The 10,593-nt window shown below is 46.5% G+C and overlaps 1 protein-coding gene and 2 long non-coding RNA genes across 3 annotated transcripts; 2 read left to right on the top strand and 1 right to left on the bottom strand.

The window, feature by feature from the left end:
- The first annotated feature begins 8 nt into the window (after positions 1 to 8).
- On the top strand, positions 9 to 1,434 carry LOC107315943. The gene is made up of 2 exons (XR_001556125.2): positions 9 to 334; positions 1,176 to 1,434. It is a non-coding gene; the product is annotated as an uncharacterized LOC107315943 (long non-coding RNA).
- Positions 620 to 6,008, bottom strand: LOC116653616. The gene is made up of 2 exons (XR_004307776.1): positions 5,467 to 6,008; positions 620 to 2,683 (listed from the first exon to the last, which is right to left on the bottom strand). It is a non-coding gene; the product is annotated as an uncharacterized LOC116653616 (long non-coding RNA).
- Positions 6,009 to 6,371: 363 nt separating this feature from the next.
- FGFBP3 (fibroblast growth factor binding protein 3) lies at positions 6,372 to 7,010 on the top strand. Its single transcript, XM_032445517.1, has one exon. The coding sequence runs from the start codon at positions 6,397 to 6,399 to the stop codon at positions 6,898 to 6,900; it is 504 nt and encodes a 167-aa protein (XP_032301408.1). The 5' UTR covers positions 6,372 to 6,396; the 3' UTR covers positions 6,901 to 7,010.
- The last annotated feature ends 3,583 nt before the right edge of the window (positions 7,011 to 10,593 follow it).

Below are 10,593 nucleotides of genomic sequence, written 5' to 3'. Positions count from 1 at the left end.
TAAAACTGTTTCAGCTATAGAAGCAATAAAGAACCTCGATGAACAAATACAATTTCTGAGTATTTTCACTTAAATTTTACGTGTCATTTATAAACCAAGTTTGTTACGAAGCTTTTTTTGCATTCAGTGATTTAAAGACTCACAAAACCAGTAAGTTGATTGGTTTATGTATCAAAACAAATTTCTTCTAGCCAAGAAGCTGATGTCAGCAGTAAGTTCTCCTAAATCAAACGAACCTGAAAGTCTCGAAGAAGGAGAGACCAAGCCAAAACGATGCAAAAGGAAGCTGTATTCCACTGTCGTTTCTGGCCCTCTAGATATACCTGCTTCTTCGGTAAGCGATTATACTGTAGTCTTGGCTTAAAATAAACTACTAAGGAGTCCAAACAGACTGGAGGTTTCATCTATTTGCAGGAGGAGGTTGAAAGTACTGAGGTATTTCTTTATTCTACCAAGTCATTCTTGTTGGTCTTCCTGCTGTTCTGTTTTATTTTGTCCTCAAAGATCTCTGTGTTTGGCTGGCTTACAGTTTACTAAGTAGGTGATGTAGCAATCACGGAGATGTCTTCTAATTTGGAATCATAGATAATTTCAGTGTGTTGGAGTGGGATTATTCTACTACACGCTTTTCTAGAGCACAACTTAGACAGCTTTTTAGGTATGCTTAAACTATGATCTCCTGTCTAAGCCAACTTGCAAAGGATCTGATGTGCCAGTTTCATGACTCTGTCGGCAGCTATTGTGCTAAGAACATTCTTGCTCTGTTGGAACTGCATCTTTTAATTATATTAGAGTCCTTTTTCTGTTCAGCATAGTGATCATTTGCCCATACTGTAATATCCCTCTGAATTTTTTGATGATTTGACGAATGATAGGGGCAGAAACCAAAATGTTATTTTTTTTGTTAGAGGATGAAGAAGATGAGACAATTTCTTCTCTCACTGTAGTTCTGAGAACATGGAACTGAACCCGAGAACTGAAAATTCTGGGCAAGTCATAGCTACAGGGATTGAGGCTAAAAATGTTTTCTGAACGCTTCATGTTTCACAAAACAAGTATAATAAGCAAATTCCATTCTGAAATCCATTTAGGGGAAGAAATATGTTTGCGTGGGTCAAGAAGAGCTTGTCAGACTTGTGTAAAAAGATGAGTAACTTTTGAAATGTTTTCTTCAGGAATCTGAGGAACAAAAGAAGGAAAGTGATCATCTGATCATCAAGCGACGGCTGAGATCCAAAACAGCTAAAAAACCTTGAAGAAGCACGTTTGTTCCCCCTTTGTCAGGGACATACTTCTATCATATTATTTAAACTGGTTGTTAATAAAAAGTAACAGTTACTCCATGTTCTTGAATTTGTATATAGGTGTACAGTGTCTCTCTGACAGTTTCAAACTGACTCCATTGAGGCTGAAATAAATACAAGCTTTCTTAAACTGGGTTTGGATTTTATTGTGGTTAAGGGTTTATTTATTTTTGTCTTGCCTCCCCTGTACAGGAACATTATCTCTAGGGACTGATTGCTATTTACCCATTGTGCAGTAATAACAATCTATTTTATAGATAATTAACAAAACTTTTATTTTTATGTTGTTCATTAAAAACACAAAAAGAGGAACGTGCACGGTTCAGTTCCATACATCCTGAATTGTAAGATCAAATTCTCATTCCAAGTTGCTTCTCTAGTTTCCAGACTTGAGAAGAGTTGTAGCCCTTATATTCTTCTGTTATTATATCCTTTCTGGAGTAAAGTAGTATCTTCCACCTACTTTCAAATGGCAATCAAGCCTGACTATCAAATTATGCAGCTCTTCCATTGCTCCCTGATCCAACAGCATCATCAGTGTCTGCTGCATTTTTATATTCCTGAATGAGAATTAATCCTTCTCATCAGCTCATGCTTGACACTGCCATCCTCTTTCTCACCTCTTCATTCAAATGCTACATAGAATAATCTGACCATCTCTCAAATTTGGCTTTCTTTCCTAAGTAGAAATAAATGCATTTGTCAGGAGATTTTGTTTAAGGTTTTCATAGGCAGTTTTACACTTTGAGGTCTTTCATCCTTCTGGCCAGATGTTCTGTTTTCTCCTACGTGTGGTTTAGTTATCAGCCTAGAATGACCTTTTTCAGGACTAGAGTTGACTTCTTTCATGGCTGGAGAAGAGCGCATCACTGATGACACTTAGGTGATAGGTGGGTGTTTCTGCATTTTAAACAAGTGTCATTGCTGGAAGCATAATAAGTACACAAGGTGAAAGTCGTGGCACAGTCTTAAACAATGGGCTGTACTTAGCATATTTCTTCTTTGCCTTTCCTGGAGTTTTGTCTGCCTTGTTCCACATTCAGCAGAAGTTCAGCCAGCTGCTCATCCTGACCCCTATCTTGTTCTTCTGTATAGTTTGTTTTTGGAACCCATCAATAAGTGCCTGTTTAGCAGGATTGTCTCTCCCATTGTGTAACCTTGCTCTTGCCTGCAGTGAAATTTACATTCCATCATGCTGATTTGAATGACAGTTTGATTGCTTGTCATTAAATCATCAAATAAGCTTTGAAACCAAGAAAATCTACAAGGTAAGTGCAGGATAGGAAGGATGCTGAATTTCTTGTGGTCTGATTTCTTTATTCACTCGAACGTACGGAGGATAGTGGAAATATCTTCAGCCACTCGACATCTGTGTGAATCTGCCAATGGAGAATGTATGTTCTCTTCCCTATCAAATGCAAAATGTCTCCATTTCAAGTAATTTCTTCCATCTTTTGTGGGTAAAAATATAGGAAGTTCAACAAGTGTACCCTGAATTACAGTTGCACATAACATTAATAATTCCACTTCCATATAGCATTAATAATCCACATCCCTATAGCATTAACATTTCCATTTACCATTTGCATTTATACTTTCACATACCATAAACATCTAACAATCACAAAGACAGTGACAATAACCTATACAGTTTATCCTAAGCATTCTTCCTCTCCTCCAAGTTATCAGCAGGAATGGGCCTTCCCATTAACCTGATTCCAAATTCTTTAATATTATCATATTTTTTCCATGACTTTTCACTCTTTCCCTGTTAACTAAAATGAAGTGAGGGCTACTGGTTGCTGCCCATCAACACATCCTTGATTTAAAAGTTCAATACATACTTCATTTTAGCAAGCCTTCCTGCTGGATGTGCCATCTCTGTACCCTCTTTTTTTGCTTAAGTAGCATAGTTTAAAGGATGGTTATTGTCCACTGATACCATTGGGCTGGTGCTGACACTGAAAAGCATCAGTGCAAAGGGCTTTATGATAGATTTCTTTTTTTTTTCTTTTTCTTTTCACGAAACCCTCTAAACCAACATCTTCAGCATGTGTAAATTCCTCACATTTCACACAAAGAATAATAAGAAATCCCACCCCTGAGCTTTCTTGGCAGCCCGTGCGTGTTTCCTCCCACAGAGGGAGAACGGGGAGCTCATGCCGCACACCAGGGTTTACACTAACAGCCGCCTGCTATCCTCACACTAAGCCTGCTGTGTCTGGAATAAAACTGCTCTCACACACCATCTGACACAAATATTCTGCATTACCTTTTTAATGGCTGATCTGCATCATTTAGCCCTCTCTCTTACTCTGAGCTGACTCTTCTCATTTAAATCATGAAATGAAAATCACCACCACACTGTGAAAGCAGACAGAGAAAGTGTCTTGAGATGCATTTTGATCAGCTAATAAGAACGCCTGGAGTGGTGAAGGTATTTCAGAACAGCAAGCTCAACAAGGGGCAATGTCAATGCCTGGGTCAGTCCATTAATTATGGAATGAAGATACGAAATAGTGGTTGTGTTGTTTCTCTGAAAGGTGACAATAAATCTTTGACACGCATCTGAAAAAACAAAAACTCCTAAGTTTTCCTTTCCAAGACAAGAGAAGAATAAGCATGGCAAGCTTAACACGTCTGAAAGAGGAGCATATTTAAGGCTTCTTTAATGAAAGGCTGAACTTATTGGAATCTTATTGGTGAGGAAGAAAAGAATCGTCCTACAGACAGGCAGAAAACCCAGACAAAGCCTCCACTCTGACCTCAGAGAAGCACTTATAAATGGAAGAACCGGGTTGTTGTTTTTTTTTTTTTGTCCAAAGAGTTAAGAGCAACAACAAAACAGGATAATTTACCCACTGGTAAAATAACTGTGATTAAAGCTACGGACTGAGCTTCTGAAATGGAGGACAGTGTGCAAACATGTACCAGGAGAACACAGCAAAAAACATCAGGGAAGATAAAATTACCATGTGGGAAGTTTAAGCAGTTTTTCATTGTTTCCTTTTATTTCCTCAATTCCTGATCACTAATAACTTGTACATGACTTAAAGCTGTCCAAAGCAAAGAGCAACAGTAAAGTGTTCATTAAATCAGTTATTTCTTTCCAAATCTGATATACTTAAGATCACCTGCTTTAAAAGTGATCTCAAATGTGAGAGAACTCCATTTCACATTGCATAAGTGATAGTAAGAACGTGGAAAATGGACAAGGAGCTCAGTGTAATATAATATAACATTTATAGGTGGTCAGACCTTAATCTGAATGCAGCACTATGGTTTGGTGGTCAAATAAGCTAAGGCACATGATGTGCCTCATGCTCACTGGAGCCACACAGGATCTTAAATTATCACAATGCAGTGCATTATGGTGCCTCATGGTACCCATATCCCTAGGTTGAATGCCAAGATTTCACCTGCAGTCCATGGGAGGTCCTTTAGTGCCCATGAAAGGGATTTATACCACCCAGCATGCTGAGCAGAGCACTGTGCTCAGCTAACAGCAGCTAAGTCCTGTACATACCTACCTCTGCAGGACACAATTCCAGGAAAGAAGGAGCTATTGGCTTCTACTTGAGATTTTTTGTTGTAAAGCCTCTCCTATGGTTTACTGTCATTGGATTTCTTTATCAAGACCCTCTGTCCCCTGCTGTTTCCTACTGCCAAAACAATCAAATAGGGAGAGCAATGTCACCATGCTTTAAGTATTAAACGCTGCTGAGAAATGCAACCCCCATCCCTAGTCTTCCCCTGAACTGGAGAAAGGACTCCACACCCTACACCTTGGGCAGCTGTGCTCAATCTCTGCAGAAAGGTGGGTTTTTTTTTTAGGACTTAAAAGAGTCAGTATCAGTCTTCCCCCATCGAATCCTGCTGGACAGCACTTGTTCAAAGTAGAACAGCTCTATTAGGAAGAATTAGAGGATGCTGGTACCCCTGAAGACCCGGGGTAACTACAGCGTGCTTTTGCCAGCGTTGCTGCTCCAAGCCAGGTCCCTGCTCTCAGCCACCAGGGCAGCTGCCCGCAAGGCAGGCTTGGAGACAACCAAAGCTCCCTTGGATCCAGCTGGTATAGACATAGATTGCCCAGGAGAGACAGGGAGGGAACGAACCCAAACAGCCACACGAGGCCCTATAACCGATGTGTGAAAGCCGATACCTGCGTGCCTTGCGTTCAGGTGGCTCCCAAGGGCACCGCTTCCTCCGGCTGCAGCCTCACGTCTCTCCCACAGACGCGACAGCCCAGGTGTGTCACTAGGTGTCCCCCTCGGGCCGCGCACGGCTATCGCTACCCGCAGCCGCGAGGACACAGCCGGGCTGAGCTCCGCCGGCAGCCTCACGGACCGCCCCACCGGCGGAGAGAAGATGGTGCAGGTGTACGCCGGGATGCGCGCATATAAAATTCCCACGTTAAGGAAAACAACCGTCCTAGAATTCCCCACTTCGATACTTCTTCTGAAGCGGTAACTCGTTTCTTGTTCTAAACCCACTCAGTCCAAAGGCAAAACCATTTCCGAGAGAGGTGCCCGCCGAACGGGACCTGACCGCCGGAGCGCCAGGAACCCCGAGCGAAGGGGGCGGGCACTGCCGGGCAGCCCCGCGTGTCCCCGGGGGCGGTGGTTGGGGAGGGGTGTCCAGGGAGGCGGGTGGGGGGAAGTGGGAGCAGGGGGAGCAGCCCCCGGCCCTTGATAACCCTCGCACACACCCCGCCGCCGCCAGCGGTCGTCTCGCCTTCCCCGCACCTGTAGCTGCCCGCCGCGCACCGTGAGTTCCCGGGGAGGCTGGGGATCAGCAGCGCCACGGCGGGGGAAGGGGGGGCAGCGGTGCGATGGGAGACGCGAGGAGAGCGGCTCATTCCCCAGCTGGGTTGGCAGCCCTGATGCTGAGAGCTCCCGGCCGGCCGGACTCGAGCTGCCAGAGAAAGGGGGGGGAAGGGGAGGCGAGGGGAGACCGGGACCGCGGTCCCCAGCAGCGGGACGGCCGCCCCCCGACAGCCGCGTGTCTCCGCAGCGCGCGGGGCATGCAGCCAGTCCCCTGCCGGTCCGCGCCGTCGCCGAGGCACCGGAGGAGGCATCCGCGGCGCTGAGAGATGAGGCTGCCCTTGGTCCTGCTGGCGCTGGCCGCGCTCGGAGCCGCGGGCGACGGGCCGGGTCCGGAGGCTGCGCCGTCGGGGCAGTTCTCCACGCCGGAGCAGCACCGGTGCCGCTGGGAGGTGCGCCGAGACGCGTTGGGGAGCGAGCTGCGGCTGAGCTGCCGGCCGCCGGCGGGACGCGGGGCGGAGCAGCGCTGCGCGTACCGCGGGGAACCTCGGCGCTGCCCCGCCTACGGCGCTCGCAGCCGGCAGTTCTGGCGGCAGATCGTCGCCCGGCTCCGCCGTCGCCGCCGGCCTTGTGCCGAGTCCGGTCCGCTCAGCGCCCGCTTCTGCGGCCCGGGCCGAGCGCCGCCCGAGGCTCAGCTGCGTCTGGTGCCGCCCGGCCCCATCCCGCCCGGCCCGACCTCCGCCGAGCCCTCCCCCGAGCAACTGGCCGAGACCTACTGCGCCCAGCGCTGGCACTCGCTGTGCACCTTCTTCGCCGGCTTCTGGCAGGGCTGAGCCGAGCCGCCCCGCCGCAGCCTCGGCCCTCGTAGCCCCTCGACCCTCCGCTTTGTCAGTTTTTCATTTTTAGCCTTTTACCCCCCAATAAAGTGCCAACTTTAATAATACTTGGAAACTCGCCTAACTCCTTTCTCCCCAGAGCCCACAGCACGGCAGCGAGTGGCTGCCAAGAGCTGGAGAGGTGCTGGGACCGGGGCAGTGCAGGAAATAAATAACCACAGATTTATGTAGCAGGTTCAAGGTACAGTGAAACTGCCCAGCTAAAAGCCTTGGGTACCAGAATACAACCCAAAGACTTCGCTGCATTGCCCTAGCAAAGCTGCCTTGCTCACACAAATTGATCACACGCAGAACAAGCCCAGTCACATTCCCACAGAGCAGATCAGGTCAAACACGGACAGACATGAGGTGAGAACTGTGAAGAGACTCAGAGCAGCCGAGTTTCTCCCAAAGGATGCTTTGGAAATGAGTGATGTTCTACTGAGCTAATGAGCTATCACCAAAGCTGCATCCCCATTTACAGTGAGATACTCTTCTCATTTTGCATCTGGATTATACAGAATATCAAGAGACATGCACTGAACAGGCCTTTTTTTGGGTTGTTTTTTCTAAAGTTCTCCACTTGCTAACAACTAAAAGTACCAACGTCTCCAGCATAGGGACCTATATTCTTGTCACTTAATTAGAAAACATTATCTACCCACGGCCAATAAGATAACAAATGCTTGCCAGTGGCTACAGCATTTCAGTAGGAACACAGCGACATCCCAGCTGCACCATCCATCTGCTGCCCAGACCACAGGCGCAGCCCCTGCCTGCTCACATTGCCCACTGGGGGCCAAAGGCACCACAGCACCCTGCGTCCTGCAGGAACCTTGCAAGACTTTTCCAACTATCTATTTTCCTACACTCAGCACATGAGCAAAACAGAAGGAATTAGGCTGACTTTCTAGTTGTCTCCGTTCAGACACATCGTTACGCCATATAAGCCTACACTCAGCACATGAGCAAAACAGAAGGAATTAGGCTGACTTTCTAGTTGTCTCCGTTCAGACACATCGTTACGCCATATAAGCATCTTTTCTTTGACACAGACAAATTGCTTTACGAAGGAGGAGGAGGGGTTTGAGATATTAGGCATTTCATCCACTTACTGAAGCAGAACTCCGTGGTATACTTTGATGGAGATAGTTCAGGTTTTCCTCAGTCCTGCTTTTTCATTTAGACATCCCGCTCTCATCCTACAAGAAAAGGAACAGCAGTTCCTACAACACATGCCTGCCCTGCATTATTTACTACAGTGGGCGATAGGATTTTCCACCTTTTCATACAGGGGAAGTAACATATCACAGAGGTTTGATTCTCACAGCTAAGAGTGTTAGGATGAAGTGTGATCCCACCTCACAGGTAAGCACAACAGTCTACACACACGATGCAACTGAGTTAGAATAGACTTTCAACAAGCCAGCCCTCCTCAGCTGCCTGCAGGCACCTTTAGGTACCTGTGCTCCTACACAGCCATAAGTGGGAGCATCTGTAAGCTCTGTGAGGTTTTAAGGGCAGCTGGGAGGAGACCACCACGAGGCAGTAAGGATCTGCCCAGTGGCTCCCACAAGAGGCCATTGCATACATCCCTTTGTACCAAGGCATTTTTCTTTACAGCAAGTAGCTTGGATACTGCTCAGCAGCGCTATGCAAAAGGCTGTCAATGCATAACGTGTACTGTTTGTAAAAATTCCATCTCACTTTCCCTTATAATATACAACCAGCCGCATAGCAAACTAGCAGCCCTAGCACTGCCTGCTTTCTTGCAATAATATGCAGCTTTGTTTTACTTCCATGGCACTGGCACAGCAGCTTTGTGCAGTGCCTTTAGAGCTTGTGTTTCATACTATCAGACCCAAAGGTGCAACACCATGGCAACTGATCTGCTAATCCACATCACGCTCCATTTACAAACCAACTAGGAATTCTGAACAAACACAATGTTTTACCCCAGGAGGAAGAGAAAGAAGAGGATCCTTCACTGCATTATTCCCTCTGCTCTCTGAAAGGGCACAAAGCCTTTCCTACACAGCACAAAATAATGAAATATAACAATCCGAGAGACCATATTCATTTAATTGACTGTGGCTAACGATACTAATGTCCAGAATTGAATAGCAACAAATATGGAGTTTTTGTACCTTGGGTATTGTGGATCCCAAAGGGCAAAAAACCAGTCAGATCCATAGAGCTGTTTTTAAGGAGCATAGATTTGCACCTCCTCAATCAATAGTATTTTCATCCTTCCCGTATGATTAGGTGGTAGCTGACTATTAAGCCAACCAAGCACAGGAAGGATTTATACCCAAGATATTCACCTCTACCAGAATCAGCCCCCTACACCCAAGCCTGCGCAGGTCCACACCGCAGCCAGCCTTACCTCTGCTCTCCTCTTCTCATCTTTGCCCCATACGGAATGCAGTCAAAATTGTTTTCTTGCCTTTGGTTGCTCAGTAAAGATGACAAGCAGTCTGAATTCACATGTGTTCAGTGAGGCTATACAAACAAACATGTAGCTCAGTGTCTGGAGTTTATAGCAGGACTACAATATCAGTTTTCCTCCTCCAGGCCTGCTAAAACCTCATCTGCCTGCAGAAGTCTAATTTTAGTTGCTTCAGGGAAATCAGGTTTTAGAAAAGGAGATGAGGCTGCTGTTGGGCTCATGTGACACCTCTGGTTATTTGACATTGTTGTTTTCTACCTGGGTTTGAGCACAACCTGCTCTGGGAGGGATCCCATAGAAGGATGATGTGCCTGTGGAGACTTGTGGTGCAACTTAGAAACAACCATTAACAAATAGTTAGACAGAGGAACAAAAAAGCAAGTGAGAGCGGGTTGGATAAAGGAACCTTAAATCTCTGGGAATTTCTCTTTAAGTTACTTCAATGTATTCCAGGCTCTCCCTTGTGCCTTGAGCTCTTTTCTGAAGCCCACTGTAAAGCAAAGCAATGCAAGTGAATGGCAGGCTTTGTGGTTTTGCCAAACACCAAACCCTTTCCTTTGTAATAATTTGGATTTATAAGAATTCCAAGCTCAGTACATTAATGTGGTTACATGAAAGAGGCTTTTACCCATACAGTATTACAGAGCTCAGATTAACTCTCCCAGCCCTCACAGCGTTTCGTTAAGTGGGTGGGATCTGAGTACAATCACACATAAAATATCTGCAGCTTTGGAAACAGTTCCGAGTTTTGGGGCTTAACCTTGCTTAGTACATGCCATGCTTTGCGCAGTGCATGCGCTTCATGTCAGCTGCTGCAAAGGCAAATATTTTGCCCAGTTTATTTGAGGCATCTGGAGGTTAATGCTGCTATGTTTCCCTGAGGGGGATGAGGGCGTGAGAGGGACAGCAAGAGGCAGCAGCCCCGTCTACATTCCCATGCTGAATAGCAGCCAGGCCTGCCTGCCATGCTTCAATCCCACTCCTGGCTCCAGCCTTCACACTGGCAGAGCCCCACACTCCCTGTGACAAGTGCTGTGGGCCCGCCCGTGTAGTCTTGAAGCACCGTGGAAACACACAGATGCCTATTTGACAGTAACAAAGCGATGTATCGGTGTGTTCCAGAGCTCTGACCTCACTGCTGGCCCTCACACCCTGCTTGGATGCTCATGTTTCTGACTGCTCTCTGCCAGTGTGTGCATTGG

This window comes from Coturnix japonica, chromosome 6, assembly GCF_001577835.2.
Source record: "Coturnix japonica isolate 7356 chromosome 6, Coturnix japonica 2.1, whole genome shotgun sequence".
In the NCBI taxonomy this organism is placed as follows: domain Eukaryota; kingdom Metazoa; phylum Chordata; class Aves; order Galliformes; family Phasianidae; genus Coturnix; species Coturnix japonica.
Note: the sequence above shows the minus strand (reverse complement) of the source record. Positions and strands in the feature narration are given on the sequence as shown.